The sequence below is a fragment of the Poecile atricapillus genome, chromosome 8 (assembly GCF_030490865.1).
Source record: "Poecile atricapillus isolate bPoeAtr1 chromosome 8, bPoeAtr1.hap1, whole genome shotgun sequence".
In the NCBI taxonomy this organism is placed as follows: Eukaryota; Metazoa; Chordata; class Aves; order Passeriformes; family Paridae; genus Poecile; species Poecile atricapillus.
The window spans coordinates 13,056,426-13,075,459 of record NC_081256.1 but is presented as its reverse complement, the minus strand read 5'-3'; the positions used below and the strand labels follow the sequence as shown (position 1 = coordinate 13,075,459).

General features: G+C 39.3%; 1 protein-coding gene across 3 annotated transcripts in view; it reads left to right on the top strand.

The window, feature by feature from the left end:
- Window positions 1–19,034, top strand: part of SLC9A9 (solute carrier family 9 member A9) — a 176,372-nt gene that overhangs the window by 1,133 nt on the left and 156,205 nt on the right. For all 3 annotated transcript variants that reach the window (XM_058844330.1, XM_058844329.1, XM_058844331.1), the window contains exons 2-4: window positions 4,866–5,068; window positions 7,939–8,016; window positions 8,619–8,695. In XM_058844330.1, coding sequence (XP_058700313.1) covers window positions 4,866–5,068; window positions 7,939–8,016; window positions 8,619–8,695 — 358 coding nt within the window. The remainder of the gene's footprint in view (window positions 1–4,865; window positions 5,069–7,938; window positions 8,017–8,618; window positions 8,696–19,034) is intronic.

The following is a 19,034-nucleotide window of genomic DNA, read 5'->3' as shown; positions in this document are numbered from 1 at the left end:
TGGGTGCCTCTACTCCAGCAGCTTCCTTCTCACTATTGTGTGTTTGCCATGTGCAGTTGATGGCATTTTCTGAAGGTGTAGACAAAAGGCATTCAGAAGAGAAATGAAACATGGCAGAATACAACAAAACAAAAATAAGTATGGAATTAGAGTTTTATTTGTCATTTGGTTTTGTTTTGCTGCCTACTCAGAACATACTCTGCATATCATGAGAATAACCTGCTCATATTCTTTTGATTGGTTAAGATATTAGTGCTCCAGCAGAACAGACCTTTTGAATTATTAAAACATTCCTCATGATAGTTTATTTACAATCTCTTTAGTCTTGCATTATTTATGGCAACCTTCAAACAGGGAAAAAAGCTTACCTGTAGAATCCAAAAAGCTAATGATGTCCTTCTTCTCCTTCAAAATTTTGGATATGAGTTTAGTTATTTTTAATACCATGGAATGGCAATATTGAAAAGAAAGTAAAATTTCTGAGGTCATGAAAGAGGTCAGATCAGATCAACAGGCAGCAACTTTGGGAGAAAGTTATGACACCAAGCACTGACAGTGGGACAAGTCCTGCCCTCAATTTTGCCTTCCCTATCCAAACAATTCTGGTTTCTACCTTTTCTGCACAAAAAGATGTCCCAGTCCTTACAGTTTACTTTGTCCAGCCCATTGAGCTATTTATCAGCTATGTGAATAGCAATACAATGAACGGATAATTTGGCTTCAAGTGCCAGGATATGGGCACTTATTGCAGAGTGTGTCCCACAGGATGACAGGTGGGTCCATATTCCTCAGCTGTGCCCTTAGGGGAGTAGCTATGGAGAAGACAGGGAAGGCAGTGTGGGGAACACCAGGGGAAAAAACCAAGCATAGAAAGACAAAAACAGGAAGTTTTACAGTTACTGCAAAGTGCTGAACAGCCACAAATTGAACACAGCCTGATAGAAAGCTCTATTTAAAGTAGAGAACAAATGAAAGGGTGGGTTATCTTTTTTGCTGTGGGCTTTTTTTTTTTTTTTTGCATAAGCTCTGTAGGAAGATTAGTTTTAGGCTGAATAGTTCCAGCTGGAAAAAAAAACCAACCACACTGTCCATTGAGAAACTTTAATAACTGAGGTGTATTATTTTATCAAAGCAATAGTTCAACAATAACTATAGCTATATATAATTTTAAAATATTTCTACAAAGTAGAAAAAAAAAAACATTTTAAATAATGCAGAATTAATTCACAAGAATTAATTCAACATTATTTCACAAAGTATATATATATACAGCAAGGCATTTAGCTTGAAAGTATTTAAAGACCCAAATTGTTTTGTTTGTTTTGTGACCAACCTGAAAAATCACTCACAGCAAGGAAGAATATAGACTTACCTGTTCATTCATTCATTCCTTGGTTTTCCTGAGTCTCAGAGAACAAGTGTCTCTGCACATTGTAGTTGGGTTTGATAAACAGACCACAAATAGTAAACTCAACTAAATTCCTGAATACCAGGGAGACAGGTGGGTATGAGAGAGTTTCCTATATAAGAGCACATTCAGGAATAGTGTGGGAGATGATCTACACTAGGACTGATGAAAACAAAGCCACTTGTCCAGGATCAGAGCAGGTGACCCCTCTCACAACACCAGGCCCCAGAATGTGGCCTCTTAGTGCTGGAGAAGACACAACGAGCCAATAAAACACCAAACTGCACCTGCAAAACACCTGCAGCCACCTTCTGCAAGGCCAGATATTTTTAAATGCCTCAGCCATAAACCTTTAGGTACCAAATTCCCCATATAAGATGTAAGTCATGGCCCTTCACATTAGTGCATCAATAGTCCAGAGCTACACAGTGAAAAACTGAGTGCAACTATCCAAATTCCTTATTCTCCTCAAATTCAGGTATCAGGCTCACATAGAAGTATCACCATTCAGCTCTGAAGGAAGCTGAAACACTCTTGCAGGTAGGCAGCCAGAATTAAACTTAAACAACAAAAAACCCAACCAAGAGCAAGCCAAGCTTTGCCTTTTATATGGGAGGTTAATTACCAAATTGAAATTGAAATTGTTCTCAGCTTGGGTAATTGTCACCCCTAGGGAGTGGGTTGTAACCCCTAGGTGGAGGTGAGGCTGGTTGCAGGTGTACCAGCCTTCAGTGCTGTGCTCCATGGGATTAGTTGATCATACTGGAGAGAAAACATAAAAAGGCTGAATGACAGAAGAGCCATTGTGGTGCTCACATAAAATGGCTTTGGGTTGCAGAGGTTAGAGGTGTTTCACCTGGTTTCAGGGGACAGGTTTTGACAGGTGTGCAGAGGGAAAGCTGACTCACAGTAGCCCTTTGCAGCCCTTCCTGAGGATCCCGTTTTGTGCATTTGGAAGTGAGGCACAAGCAGTTCTGGATTCAGCTTTGGTGGAGGTGTCTCATGAAGAACACTATGATTCTTATACCTTCTAAATTCCGTATGCCTCTTGTGTGAAATAACTTCAGTAGTTGCCTTCTGATGGTGTGTTCTGAGTATCCCTAATTCTCACAGGCAGAAATGGATGGAAGAGGTCCCAGAAAGAGGAATCTCTGAACCTCAATAAAAGAGAATTTCATTGTCTTCATGATTACAAAATTCACAATGAAGAAAGGTTGTTGGAACTCAGAAGACAGTGTGGGAAAATCACAATTAAGGCAGAAACTGACATTTTGTAGTAGTGAGGTGAAGAGAGGAACATCATTCTTGAGACAAAGAAATTTGAAAGAAAATCCTAAATATTTGGAACAAAACAAGTAACGACTAAAACTGCATTCCCAAGTGTTATTACTACAGAAAGCATTTAACAGCTGACTAGATGAAATCTGGGGAAAGAACAGTCCTATTTAGCTCAGGAGTTTGGCAAGATGACTTAAAAAAAATGGTCACATCTATGATTAACAATTTTATCCTGCTTCCAGTGAAGAACCTGGAAAACCTGCACTGTCCTCAGTTGAAACATGACTGAGCTGTAGTTAGAGTGAGATTTTGCTGCAGGACCCAACCTCAAAGGACAGTTGAAACTTTTTTAAAGAAATCTGTAACATTAATGACACCCTTTTCTGTTTTAATGCTGCATTTAAATAAATGTGCTTAAAACACTTTTTCAATAGTCTTTTTCTGCTAGTGTCCTTGCACAGGCCTTGGTGAATGTCTGCAAAACAATTTTTGTTACCTGAGCAGATTAAGTAATACCTAGAATTAGGAGTGTATCAGAGGCTGTAGTTTAGAACATTGAGTCATAAGGACAAAAATGGTAAAGGAAAACCTGTAAGTTTTCTGCTACAGAGAATGAAAAACATCAAGTCTTGGTCAAGCAACAAATTAAGTTGAATTTTCAATATATTTGAAATTGAATTTAAAAATTAAATATGTGGTTCTTCTAGAGGAAATCTGATAAAAATAAGCTGAAAACCCTGACAGTTTTAATTAATGAATGGTTTCCTGGTTTCTGACTCATGATTTTGGACATCTGGGCTGACCAGCGTGGAAGTCTTATTTCATAGTTGCACATGCAGTGCTTGCTTCCCTTTACATATACATACTTTCCCCTAACATTTTGAGGAATTCTGTCTTTTACTACAGCTAAATTTATTATCTGATTTATTGCACAAATGTTGTGTAACTTGAGAAAGAGATCTTGGAATTTTCTACAGCTTATTGAAATCCTCTAGCATTTACAGAAAGCAACCATACTAAACAATAGATTTTAAACAAGCACAAATGCATGCACACACTAAAACAGGCAATACAGCTGTTACTCAGCATCACTCCAAGAAGCTACAAACTTCACTTACAGGTATGCCAGGAATCTGCAGTTCCAAGAGTCTCTGTTAGAAGATGTGACAATAACAAGGATTCTCGAGGTCTTTGTGAACCCTTGTATCCCCTTCTGATTATGAGATAAAACTGAAATTGTAACATCATATTTTGCAGATGCTTCTCTGATATTTTGTGCAATTTAATTTCTTTCTTATCTTTTAATAGTAAGTATAACTATCCAAATGTTTAGGTGTCTTCCATCAATATTTCATCTGAGAATTCTTAGCATTTTATGAATGTGTTAATAATTAGTAACTGTAAAGCTGTTCATTCTACACATGGTGCTTAAAGCATGCAGGACATAAAAGAAATATGGCAATTATATTCAAAACCAAAGTCTCTGGGGGTGGAAATAATCTCAGTAATGTTATCTAGCTAAATATTACCCCTCCTAAAGTAAACATGCAGCCTCCCATTAGAGCCAACAGAAAGAGCCATACCATCCAGAGGATGGCTGCAGAACAGAAGTACATTCTCCTTTTTGTTAAATGTAAAGAGAAACAAAATATCTGTCTTCAGTAAGAGCCCTAACTGTAGATAGTGTTATATTCCTTCCCTTCTTCCTGATTTTATTTTTCTATGTTTATGCAGTCTCAAAAATGCAGTCTTCTACAGAAAGCAGAATGTGCCTGGGGATGTGTCAGAGTTTTGTCCCCACGAATGAAGTGTATAAAATGCCCAACAGCACAGCTGATGTTTATATGCTTAGTTCAGCACATAAGTTGTAAAGACATCTCCCTGCTCTAAATAAATATTGAAAATTTAGTGGATGAAAAACTCAGTTAATTATTATGCCAGCAACTGGCTCACAAAAATAGGAGTATGACTGTACATATGTCAAAGCAACATCTGCATTCTAATGAAATGGCCATTTTGAAAGAATATTTTGTAGTCATCCATGAAGTGTTGAGAGAGGTTCTGTAAATGTAGAAACACTGAGAAGGTATCCTAGCTTTGGCAGAGCTAATTTTTCTCTAAATGTGTGGCATCAAATATTTGAATATCTTTCATTTTTCTTTTTTTCTTTACTCTTCAGGCCTTGTAATGGGACTAATTATACGATATGTGACAAAATCACCAGATGTTGAAAATGGGACTGTTTATGAATGTGAAAAGCTGAAATCTGGGCCATCCACTCTGCTCATTAATGTAACTAATCAGGTCTACGAATATCAATACAAAAGAGAGATCAGCCACCACAATGTCAATGGTCACCAGGGCAATGCAATGCTTCAAAAGGTAAAACGTATCTTATTTTTGCTCTAAATTCTGCAAGATATTTATTTTGTTTTCATACTTGATAGAGGAAAACAAGCTTTAAGTTAAAATGAGACAGAGTCTATTCTGAATTTAGGGTGGGCAGGGTAGGTGAGGAACAACAGTAAAGGAAAGGAAGTGTGGTAGAACCCTGACCATCATTTAGCTCCCAGCTGACTGTGCATTCACAGGATGATTGTCTGAGCTGTGTCAAATGACAGTCCCAGCTCCTACAGACACTGAGTTCATGGCAGACACAACTGTCAACTTGGATTCATTGTCATTAAACCTTTATAAACACCACTGATATCTTTATTTTTCCTCTGTCTTCAAAGTGACTTGCTCTGGCAGGAGCAAGGGGAGGTTACCTCCTGTGGATAGCACAGGGAACTGCAAACTCTAAACATTTTTCAAAACATAAACTTGTGAATATGTACTTAATGTACACTTAAATTCATCACAGCATTCTTATACTTCCTTCCACTCCTGCAGTGGTCCTCAGTGGGGACTTCACTACCATGGGGGAGATAGCATTGAGGCAATTCAGGCTGGATGCAAAAAGGGAAGTGTGAGAGGAAATGTGCGGTCTTTCACAATGTCATGACCTTTTCTTTTTTCCAGTATCTAACAATATATTTTACTTTGTTAGTATAGTCTTTCCCTGCCCACATAATATTTGCTTCTTATAATGTTCTCTCATTTTTTAAATGGCAGCTATTTGAAGAACACTGGAGTGCAGAGACACTTTTTAAAACCTGAATTTTGTGCTCAAAGACATTGTATATTCACAGGAAGCTCGTATACCCTTACCAATGGCTTTTTACAATATTGCAGTTTATTATTTTGCCTTTTTCCAAGTCTTGTTGTTTATCTAGCACAGTAATACATGATGCTGTGTATTATACAGTTACCGTTAGGAAAACTTTTAAGTTATGCTTAGAATATACACTGTGGAGCTCAGCAGAATTAGGACTTAACCATCTGCTCAAATTTCCTGCTGATGCAGCACCATTGTGTTCCTGTCTGCTGTTACTGCCAGACTTGCCCTTCTCAGAAAGAACTAGACTGTCAAGGACCATTAGAGTTGTGGTGGGTGGAGACAGGAAAATAGTGTGGCAGTCAGGCTGATCAGGTTTTGCTGAATCTCCATCCTTTTTCCTGCTAGTTGGTTGCAGTTGCAACTTTGCTTTAGTCAAAGTGTGTGTTTAGTTTCCAGGACATATGTACTAATCCATTACATTTGATCATCTTCATCAGACCTGGCACTGAAGCTGGCTTAGCAAAAAGGAGGAGCAATGACTTGCACAGAAATTTCTCTTGCCCTTACAGGGAACTGCTTGATCTTGTTTCCACAGTCTCACTTTGCTGGAAGGCTCTTGAAAGTCTCAACTGTGAATTGTAGCTCCTCTACAATTGGAGAGACCTCAGTCTGCCTGGATTTTCCCTTGTTTTTCCTTTAAAATTACCTAGCAGATGCCCTCTTGAGAAGAAAATCAATAAAAAAGCAAAGGGGGATGAATTCAGCTGTATTTAGGAGACAATAACAATGCCTGGCAGCCTTCCTGACTGGCAAAAGTACTAATGTGAAAAACAGAAAGCCTGATCACACCACGCTCTGGGTTTTGTACAACTGTAATTCCCTTTTGACTGCACTAAGAGCATTTACTTAGTGCCTTTTATCAGAGAGAATAGCTTGTGTCATGACTTACAAACATGTATTCTTCAGAACATGATTTTGAATAATAAAACATGCAGTCAGGATTTCTGATGCCCACAGAAAAGATATTTCAACATATCTGCTGAATTAATTCCAAAATTAACATTTGAGAATGTTAGTTCATAAATGAAGAAAATCTTTTTTCCATCAGGTTTTCAATGATGGTGCCAGCACAGCTAATGTTGCTGGCAGGTTATATATCTAGATTTTTGAGCTTTATAATTCAAAGTAAGCAGGATGGAAAAAAGTCTCAGCTCTCACTTCCTGTTTATTGAATCAAGCTGTCTGTTAGTAAGAAGGCAGAAGTAATTTTGGAGGCAGGTCTTACTCTTTTGAAGGAAAATAATCTAGAATACTGTAGCCTTAAAATATCACTTCATCTGAACAAAGGAGTGCAAGACTTTGCACTAATTACCTCCTGTCTCTTAAAAGTGCTTATATAATATAGCCCACTGACAGAACACTAAGCAGTACACAGGCTTATTTAAGTTGGTTTTTTCTCCAGCAATTCTGTAATTTTAAAGAGAATTCTATTTTATTGAAAGCTATTTGTAATGTCTTGCAGGGGCTGAGCAATGTCCTTGGTCTTTCCCTGGCCAGAAGCTGAAGCCCAATATGAGCAGTGCACTAATTCATTCTAGCATTACTTTAAAACCTTTAATGGCTATTTTATAAATCATTTCCTTCAAAGGAAATGTTATATTGGTTTTGGTGGTATAGGCCTTTATCACCCTTCTGTACATGGGGAATTGAGGCACAACACTGCTGATGTGTCTTTCCTCAAAGTGACCAGGAGATCCATGTCTGAACTGGGAGTTATGTCATGGGACTGTCAAGTCACATGTCTGGTAGGACAGCTGCTGTCACAGGTAACACTGCTTTTATGTGTTCCCTATAATCCAGCACATGACTGCTTTCCTTCTTGAACTACTACTTCTTTTCAAGTAGTAATCTACATCTCTGAGCTGTAAGGAGCTACACATTTATACTTGCAAAAAAACAACCCAGAATAATCCCACAAACAGTGGAGGTGAGCCTGAGATCAATCCTGATAAGAAGATACAATTTAAAACTATCATATCAAATTAAATGCTACTTTATTTGTCCTTACCCTTTCTTTGTTCCTTCCTAGCAGATGACCTTTGATCCTTCCATCTTCTTCAACATTTTGCTGCCACCCATTATATTTCATGCTGGATATAGTTTGAAGAAGGTATGTGTCTTCTCCTTATGTGACAAAAGGGACTGAGTGTGGCTGCTGCTTGTAGACCCAACAGGCCAGTGACAGAGGACAGTCAGCTCACAATCTTATTGCCTGGGAAGGATTTGGCAGGAATGGATTAAAATGAGTGATTCATGGCCCTCATTCTGCTCTCTTTCTGTCCCTGTGCAAAGATCTGACTGTGCAGTTTATAACACTTAGGCCTTCCTCTTTTAAGAAGAGACCACTTTGAATGCTGGGAACTGCAGGCAGGAGCAGCCTGTGTTTCATATCCTGCCAGATCAGGACTTTGTTCAAGGGATGGGGTTATGATACCATTTGCATCAGGTACTTCCAATGTGAACTCCTGTTATGATCCTGAAACATTTGGCCAGATACATAAAAAAGAGGGAACTTTGATGGCATTCCACCAGGGGAAAAAAAATAAACGCCTTTAAGTTGTATTTTCCAAAATAACAGCAGTAGCCAATATTGCTCCATCTTCTCTGTGAGAAATGTGTTGTAACAAATGGCACTTCTAGATGTGTTTCTACTTGGTCTGAATGCTTTTTTATTTACTATATAACAAAGGACTTTCAAATTTTCTTCCCCAGAGACATTTTTTTCGTAACTTAGGATCAATTTTAACCTACGCCTTTTTGGGAACTGCCATCTCCTGCATTGTCATAGGGTAAGTGAGTGCCTTCTGCTATCATCACATGCTTGGTATTGCATTCAATTAAAAACTAAACTGTAAAAAGAATTGCAGACCCTGCATCGTCAATATACGTAGCAACTGGTGTATCAGATAAAGTAATTCCTTCTCAATGAATGCTGGGGTGGAAAAGGCAAAACTCATGGATAGCCAAGAACTGTCCCAGGTATTGGGAAAATTCTGTCCTTCATTTTTGGTCTATGACTGGTGCAAGCATGAACACTCCATAGCTTTAACCATCTGTCCTGAGAAATAGGACCATTCTCTCAATTGAAATCCCATGCTTCTAACTGGAATTTCTTCTAGAAAAGAGCAGATCTCAAACAGTAAAGGAAGGACTTTAAATCTCAGGGTGGTAGGAATAGATATCTCTTGGCATATATGTAAAATACTGGAGTCATTTCAAAGGCTAAGTGAAATTTGTAGTTGAAGATCACATGAAAAACCTCAGTCTGGAAGTGTGGGAATTGAGTCTGGGTGTGACTAAATAGCTTCTACAGCAAAAGAGGAAGGAGAAAAAGCAGAGAGGCAAAATATCCTGGTTTATTTCCAGACATGCTAATGGAAAAGTTTCTAGTTCTGTGTCAAAATTTCCCTAACTAAAGAAAATATTTGCAACTCAGAAATGGATTATATATTTACAGGCTGACATGGCGGCAAAATTATGTTTGTCTGTGTGGTTGCTCAATCAAAATTAAACAAAACATTTCAAAATCCTTTTGGACCTTAAAATTTCAAGTTTTTAATAATATTTATGACTATCACACAGACACTTCAGCTCTCACATTCTGGGAAAATTCCTGATGCAGGTGAAAACAAATGAGCAGAGTTGGACTCAGCAGTGAGAGGGTCTTTGTGCCCGCCCAGAGCCTTACTGGGAGGAGCAGTGCACTGCTCCCAGTTTAGCCTGAGCATCACTGACATCCCCTGGCATTTCTGTGCTGGGCACTTGCACAGAGACAGCTGAGCCACCTCAGTCTGGATGGTCTGGGGAAGTAATGGAGCAGTGCTGCATGGAAGTGAGTAAGCCTTACTGAGAGGCCTTGGTCTTGCTGGTATTGTGCAGAGTTAAATTGGCAAAAAGTCACAGAACTCTCTGGTGTTCAGACTTGAGACTAAGAAGCACAACATAATTTGTAGGCCTTATTTGAGAGCCTGGGCTGTAGAACTCTGAAATCTACTATTTAATCTCTGCGGGACATGAAAAGGTATGTGGAAAAACCTCAGGTAGTGTGAGGGTACTTGAATTTAAAACTGGTCAATGTTCTGTACCTATTGACAGCAGTGTCAAATTACAGAAGCAGTTCATTTTTTTAATGTCTGTCTTTCCCTTTCTTTATGGTAAAGATGTAAGTGCTGCATCAAGGTATAAAGCCCTTACTGGCATTATTATGTGATGGAACTTTCTCCTTTAATGTCTTTTTAATAATAGTAAAATACATGAATGACCTATAACTTCGAGTTCAATGATATTAAAACCATTCTTTTATGGATATGTCATCATATTTATCTTGATATCCCAGTTTCCTAATAATCAAGCTTAGTAAGCATAATGCACCAGAGGCATTGTGGTATTAAAAGTTCTGCAAGCCTCCAAATGCCAGGAAAATTTACACTCTGCCATCAAAGTATGATCATCTTCCATGCTGAAATACAGAGTGTAAACTCTCAATGTGGCTGTCTCCCCTTCATGTAAGAAAAAAAAACAAACACTGAACATCTATGGGCTCAGGAAAAAGAATACCTTCAGTTTCAGACCCAAATCTGTAACTACAGGAGGCATTGTGCCATGTGTCCCATTTATTGGAGAGGAAAAGCTTAATCTAACTTTTCTTTCTGAAATTTTGCTTTCCTCTAGAAATGGTACCTCATCACTTCCTGAAGTTCACAGCTTGGACCCTGTCTTTATTTGTATTAACATATCTTTGAGCCTTGCTCTTGTTTCTTCTCATACCCATCTATGGCAGAAAGCACCCCTTAGATTGAAATTATAAATTCATTTAAAAAATCTACATCCAAACAACATCCAAATGCTAGCACATTTTCTGAGGTAACAGTGGTTCTAGATCTCAGTAGGACTCTTCCTGTGCTTCATCTCTCTTGCCTCAGCTATTGAACATAAATCAAAGCAAACAGATCTAAGTGAGTCTCACCAGTGAGACTGCAGGAAAGCATAAGGGCTGTCCAGCCCAGTAATGCTTTTAAATATGCATTTGGTTTATGACTCTGGTATTGCCCCTTGTAAATAGAAAATACCAAAGCAGCTTTGATAAGTTTGTTAAACATAATATATTGAATTTAGCCTTTATTCCAAATACTTTAATTCCTGTATCCATGCTATTTTATATAAAACAGAATAGATAGAGCAGATAGAATCTACTACAAAAAGTTCCTACTAGGAACAATTCCTACTGGCAATTCAAAGTTCAAGCCCAAAGTCAGGGATAAAGATCCAAAGGAAACTGTAAGGTAGAGAGTAGCAGGCACTGGGCCTTGCACTGTGTTCTTGTACCAACCCACAGCCCCTGCTGGAAGCACTGCAGAGAAGGCAGTAATATATTCAGAGCAGGGCTTGTGTGAATGTGAAGCATGTTTGCATAATGTACATGTCAGGATAAGAAGGAGATAATGACTGCATAAAGAAGAAAGATGATATGAAAACTTTACTGAAGGGAATGAAAAGTAAGGCCTAAAAGAAAAATATGTCCTAAGAGAGAAAGGGTGAAGAACTAGTTGCTGTTACCAATGAAAGGGCAGAACCCTGAGGTACATCTGGGTTTCATTGCTGTAGACAAAAATTTTGTGCTCAGGTAAGATTAAATGTGTGCTTTCTTCTCATCATATGAGCACAACACACACACATGCACTGCTTCAATATCCACAGGCTCAAGCCCTGCATGTCTGCAGCCTCTCCCTGGGGCTGTGCTCCTGCTGCCTGAGTTACAGAGCTCTGTGTAAACCCTCCTGGGGCTCCTGAAGTGCCAGGGCACAGCCTGTAACAAAGAAGGACCAGACCTCTCTTTGTCAACCAGAAACAGCTGGGAAATATCATTAATAAAGAACAGAAACATCATTTGGATTTGCAGCAAACTCTCTGAGTGCTAAAACGTTGCCATGGAACACAGGGATACAATGGTGCCTGTCTGCTCTTTGTGAGTCTTTGCTTTTGTGTGAAAGGCCTCAAGAAAGAGGAGCTGTGTGGAATTCGAGTGAATAGGCTATAATCAGATATTCCCACTGAGAGTGGGGGAAGGAGAAGTATGAGAGATCTTTTTTTTAGTGAAGATTGTGCCAAAATGTACTTGCTTTCAGCTAAGTACTGCTCTAAGGCTGCCCATATTAGTTGTAAAACTGTCCTCAGCCACTTAACACACATGAAAGCTATAAAGCTTTCCCAGCAAAGCAAAATTATGCCCTTCATACCAAATCTGACTAGCAAGGATCCATGCAGAGCCATGAGGGAAAGGGGAAATTCCCCCTCTCCAAGCCCTATTGACTGCAGAATTGCTGAAGTGGAACCCTTCTTGGTGAGCAGAATCTGCTGACTCCAGGTCTGCATGACATAAGATCATATAAGATCCAGTCTTTCATCAGTGGTTCCAGCTTCCTATCTTCTGAAGAGTAATGTGGAATAATCACTGGGACAGTTCTTTCTTCCTGAGAAAAACCATACAGGCCAAGTCTCTCTGAGGCTCAGCCTGATACAGGGCAGGCAGTCTTTTGCTGTAGGAGACTTCTTGAGTTTCATAGACTCAGAGTATCAGGATTTTGAGAGAGACAGGACCACAGGAAGACATCTTAAAACATGATTTATTATTCTTCTTCTACAGTCTCATGAAGTCATGAGAGTGTCTTCACCATATTCACCAGATGTTTTTGGTCAATGGTCACAAGACTACAGATCACAAGGTTTTTTAAAGGTTAATTAGCCAATAAACTAATGCCACAAAAGAATGTTTCTACTTTCACACCAATAGCTAATTTTGTTTTCTATGTCTTTGGCACAGTGCGGGCTTTCTTAGCCAATCGTATAATGACACACAAAACTACTTGCTCTACTTTAAACTTCTTATTACCTTTATAACTATTTCTTTATCTTAACTTTTAAACCTTAAAACTTTCCACTAGCTTAATGTCTTTTCTATCTGAACTACAAATTCATACCCTTACTCATGCTTTCTAAATCTGGAAGCCTTTTCTAATGCCTCAGGTCAAACTCTCTGTTCAGGTCTATGTTTCAGCTTGCTTATACAAGATTTTGAGAACTTTCTCGAATGTTTGGAATTCCTACATCAGAGAATAACTTCAGTCAGAAGCAATGTGTGAATGTCTGCAGTCATCCAGAACTCTGGGATATCAGTTCCAGTCTTAACCATCCTCACTACAAGAAGTGTCTGTTTATCCAATTGGAAATTCCCTTGTTTCACCTTGTAATTTTTGCCTCCCATCCTTTCCCTACACAGCCTTCAGAAGGTGGCTTCATGTTCTCTGTACCCACCTGAAAACAGCACTTAGCTCCACTCCCATCTATATGAAAAAGCTCAGCTTCTGTCTGTTCTCATATGCCACACCCCTCAAAATATCTTGGTGGTTCTCTGCTGAGCTGTCTCCTCTCCATCTTCCCTCTACTGGAGTCAAAAATGAAACACTCTATTCCACATGTCACCTCCCAGCTGCCAACTTAATGGCTTCTCTTGGCTTGCTCACTGTGCTTCCATGAACACAATGTAGTTTGCAGTCATAGTTGCTCTTGTGAAATCCCATTCTGATTTGTGCTCCATTTGATATCCTCCAGGACTCCAGGGGTTTTCTACTCATACTTGTGCAGCCAGCCATGGTTCTGTGGGACTGCTGCATAGGGTTCTCTGCTTTTCCATTGGTACCTCACTATTAGCTGTCTATTATGACCATTGTAAGCTGAAGCACCACTGAGTTGATGCTACTCAGTGAGTGCATGAAAACTGGGCTGCTGAAGTATTAAATCAATATCTGCCCCTCTTGCTTTTGTTATTATTTACATCTTAGGAAGAAGCAGGGAGAAGGACCTAATGTTAACATCTGCAAGGAATAGTGTTCTCTTCCCTTAGGTTCTTTTTTTAATAAACTGTGCGGAGGTGCATCATCCAGAATTGATGTCTGTCATAGATGTTTTCTGTTTTGATAATGGAAGAGTGCTTAAGTATTTGGAAAAATCTTGACACTATGGTAACAACCAATCAGAGCAGCATACTGAGTTGTAGATGGCATAGAAATATTTGCATTTTTCCCCCTTTTGAAATCCTTTTGATTTCTTTGATCAGCATTTTCAGTGGCAGCCGGGGCCAAGATGCCTGTGCACGGGAGCACTAACATCATTAAGTTGGTCTTATCTGTGATTTTTTATTTGGTTTCACTTGGGTTCTCTCAAATTGCAATGCCAAAACCACATTTTCGATATTCAAAATGCAGCATGTTTGCAGTCACTTACTCATATTTTTCCAGCCTGTCTACTACATTTGGCAAGGCCTGATTTTTCTGGAATTTAAAGTTCTCTGAGTGTGCAACTCAAATAACAAATGTGTTTACAGAAAACATAGGCCAAGCTTGAGCTTTGTGGCTGCAGTGAGAATTTTACTTGAAGAAAGCTGAGATAAAAAATGGTGTTTGGATCAGAAAAAGTAGAGTAATTGTAATTTTGAGCAAGTGAAGTTACAAAATGCAAATAACTGTTAATAGTGGTGTTAGGAAAAATCATTCCAAGATGATCCCTGTTTTAAGAGGAAAGGTGTTGGTGTTCTTCTTAGCTGCTCAGTTTGCACAACTTCTCTGCCTGGGGAGACAGGACTTCTCCATATTTTGGGAAGTCACATCTGGTTAGCTCGGCTTGATTCATGCCAGTATGTCTGTGAGCACATGGATGCTGGATTTACAGTAACCATGTCAGATCACTTCATGGCAATTAGTGCTCCAAATTCAAGTGCTAATTAAAAACCCTCCTAGAATCAAAGTATTTCTTTTGTGCATCTGTGTTTAACTGCAGTGACTAACAGTTTGGACAAAGTCTCTTCTGACATTAAAATTCAAGTGTGAGGAAAGGTCATCATACTTGATTCTCAAAGGCAGTCAAGAATCCTTTCCTTTGCCATTCCTCACCATTCTACAAATGAATATTCAAATGCTGTCTGTATATGATCACTAAATAGATTACAATAATACAACATAATTAATATCATATCATATCATATCATATATAATATCATATAATATCAACATAATTAATTATTCACTCTTAACTGTACTGTTATAGCAGTCCCTCTTTGTGCCTTCTAAAGAAGGATGGCCTGGGCTGAATTAATAACATTGTTGCTCAAATGCAGCACTAAGAAACGTAGTCACCTTTCCTTTTTGCAGTTTACCTGGGTAAGATGCATCCTGACATAACTGTCCTGTCAGAGATTTAGTTCTGTCATTCTTACACCTACCCAAACATTATTCTAAAAGTGGGAAGACACATATCCAAAAGCTTCAGCAGGCAGTAGTTGTGGTTACTGAGCTCTGCAAGACTGGGGATATTTTTTTTTATTTTCATAAGTATTTTAGTAGTCTGGCAAAGGCTAGAGGGGAGTTTAGTGAGGTTATGGGTGTGATTATTAGTTTCTGCCGGAAGCTTAATGGAATATACAAATGGGGTCTGGTGATAGGGAACCATACTGAGCTTATAATCTGGCTGTTCTTTCTCACTGGAGGACTATGGATCGATTTTACAGCTTGGAAATGAAACACTTGTAGCTATGTGCTCCAGCAGAGCAAAGCCAAATGTTGTTTGGCTTGAATTTACTGTGCGGTGCTGTGGGATTCTTCTGGATTTTGGAACTTTTTTTGCAAGGGAAAATGGGGCCGGGTTAAGGGTAACCAAAAACAAAATCTTCTCTGTTACTGAGCTCTCCATAAATTAAGCAAATACCTTTCAAGGGTTATCTGCTGCTTCACCAGCTAAGCTCTTGCCTTCCAGGTGATAACTTTTGTATTAATTCAGGCTTAATTAATGTACAAGTAATATTTTTTTTCCTAATTACTTTTTTGTACTGTATGTTCCCATGAAATGACATATAAAAATCCCCCAGGTCCATCTTTCCTCCACACACCACTTGTAAATAGCAACTGCTTAACCTCCCCACAAGCAAGAATAAAAGCTTTCTTTTTGGTACAAACAGAAACTGGTGAGGGGGAGTGTTAAAGTATCTTAGTGCTGTAGAAACTAACTGAGGGAGAAAGAAGGAAAAATTATATCTAGACCTCTTACCCTCCTCAGTGGTAAAATCCCCTGAACATCGGATGTCTGACTTCAACAATTTCTAACAATCTTTTTAAGCCAGGTATTCAGCCTATGAATGGAAATAAAGACAAAACTAGTAAGAAAACATTCATTGAATGTGCTATAACTGTTGTAAGAGTACAGTGCCTGTGCTGGTACCCCTTTTTGAGGTTTTGGCTGCTTCCATGTCCCATCTTGAAGTGAATGCAGGCATTTTCTTTCAGTCGTGAAACACTGTTGCCCCAGTTTTGCATTGACTTGAGAAAACTCAATAGAGATTATTTAGCTGAAAAATCAAGTCTCTCCAGATTTCTCCAAAGGCAGATGAACACCGAGCCCAGCAGGAAAAGAACTTGTGTTTTGTTGTTAATGTGCAGCTCAGTTGCCCAAAGCAGTAGCTTTGATTCTTTGGTCAGTCCAAATCTGAGGTAATTAATTCCATTGCAGTCTGTGGAGTTGCCACCTGCAATTCAGAGCTGTAGTTGCAAGGGGTAGTTGCTGCTTCTCACTTTTGTTCAAAAATGTATGGTGAGTCCAAAATGGGTTTGTAAAGTGCAAGTTTAGAGAAGCTTGAAAATATACACCCACTGTGGTACCTGGGTTGGGGAATTCTGCACAGGGAGTAAAGAGGGAAGAGTCTTCCTCATAGGCATAATTCAGAGAGTTTGGGCAGGTCTAAAAGTTATAAAGCATTTTTAAAGCACCTCCTATCTGTATGCTATGTGAAATTATGGATAAGAAGCTGGATTAAATCAAGACACTGATATAAAATAGTGTTTTCCAGATCACTGACACCCACACAGAGTGGAAAGTTCTTCCAAGAGTACTTTGATGCCTTCAAGTATGTGCTACTGCAAGTTCAGCCAGAATTTGTAGCTATTTCGCAATAAGCATCTGACATTGTTTACTGCAGCAGAGCTGATCATGCAGAAAAGTTTTTCCTCTCATAAACAGATGTGCCAAGCAGCAGGATGTAATGATTTGTATCATCCAGAAGAACCCCTCAGCATACTAAGGAAAGATGATAGGGAACACCAAAGGTGTGGGGCTGCAGAACCTGGAATAGCAGGAGATTCATCTAAAGTAAAAAGCATGTTTAATTTGGTATTTGATACCCAGCAGGTTCTCCAGGAATCCATCAAAAAATTTAAACCATGAGCTCTTCTGAAAAACATGCAAATGACATTTGTTGGAAAACAGGCTAAACACTCAAGTTCAGATATTTCCCAAGAAGAAACTCTATCCTGGAAGGGTTGGTTTGTGTGGTTTTTGTTTGGTTTTGTGGGTTTTTTTTACAAAGTGTCCCCCCAGTTGCCTTCAAAGTCAAAGCTTTAACTGTAGGAATGTACGCCCTTGAATAGAGCTCCTCATGTCTTCTTCCCCAATATTCATGAATCCTTTAAGAATTAACACCCAATGTGGCTTCCAAAGATTGCCAGTCCCCTATTTCTCTAGCTATAGATGATCCATGCACCTGTGCAAAAAAAGCCTCCTTAGCTGCAGCATCATTTGCTGTGTGAGGTTTGCAAGTCTGCTCTTGCAGTCTCTACAATGGCTTTCAGTGAAAACATATTTACAGAGCTGGTGAAATGGAAAATATGCATCCCTTATGGCCCCTTATCCTGAAATCCACTGCCTTTCTCAGTATCCTATCTTTCCAGAACAATTCCAGGCTACAGAGAAGATGAAAGCAGAGGGAAGTGCATTGACTCCAATGTGTTAGTTCATTTTCCACCTCTGACAGATATTTTTCCATACTGCATGAGAAACCTGCACACCAAGCCTATAACGGGGGAAGGCATCTCCAGCCCAGGCTGTGCATTGCTCCAGGCCATAAACACCTGTATGGCTTTGCTAGGTAGTGAGCCAGGCCACGTTTCCTTCTGAGTCAAAACAGGCAACCGTGTGACTGTCAGGAGCACGTGGAATTGTGAATTGGTTGCAAAGTGCTTCGGGATGCCTCATGGTGAAAGGTGCAACAGAAATTTAAAACAGAGGAGGAAAAACCTATTCCACTACAGTATAATGGAGCTACCTACCTACAAGCTGCAGTCTCTTCCAACTGACATGTTTACTCTTAGACAGATCAAATGCTGAGCAACTTTGGGAAGCGTACGGGCAGAAAGTATCTCATTGGAGCAGGAAGAGAGTGGGTGACTGAGATCTCCTGCCTGTTACCTTGAAAAATTCATATGCCAGCTCAAAGGATGCTTTGTTCTCCCACCCACCACCATTTTACATACCCCACTTCTGAGCCAATTGATCAAATGGTGCTCTTGTATCTGACAAGTCTTTTACAGCACAACTGGTTTTGGCCTGAAATGTTCTATAAACACACCAGTTGTCATGACGGCCCTGGGACAGATGATGCATTCATTGGAGATAAAACCTGCAAGAGCTGGGCTGGTCAGGTAACCAGATCCTACACAGTGAGAGGCAGATGACATTTAAATAGTACACAGAGCTTTTCTTCGGATTATTAAGATAACAATAAATCATATAAGGTGTGTCCCTAGTCTTGGCTCTCATTAAAATTCTTATTGTCTAAGAACTCCATTACATTTGACTCTATATTCCATATATTTGACAATTATGATAACTTGCAGCAAGTTCAGTGGATGGTCAGCCACAGGGACAGGGGCTGAGACGTTTGCCCCATAAAGGAGAAACTGAAGAAATTGAGCTCATTCAGCCTAAGTAAAAGGGGCTTTGAGGGGAGATTACCAAGAAAGAAAATCCAGGTTCTTCACAATACATGATGAGAGGACAAAATTGACAGACATAAACTGTATATTGTAAAGGTCTGACTTGATATAGGCAAAAACTTTTTCTTCATGAGGATACTCAAGCATCAGAACAGGTTGTCCAGAGATGCTGAATGTGTAATCTCCATCCTTGGAGGTTTTCTCAACCTAAGAGGCTAAAGCCCTAACTACTGTAGCTTGAGCTCATAGTTGACCCTGAATTGAGTAGGAATTTTGACTAGAGACACCCTCTGGTCCCTTCTAACATAAGTTAGTC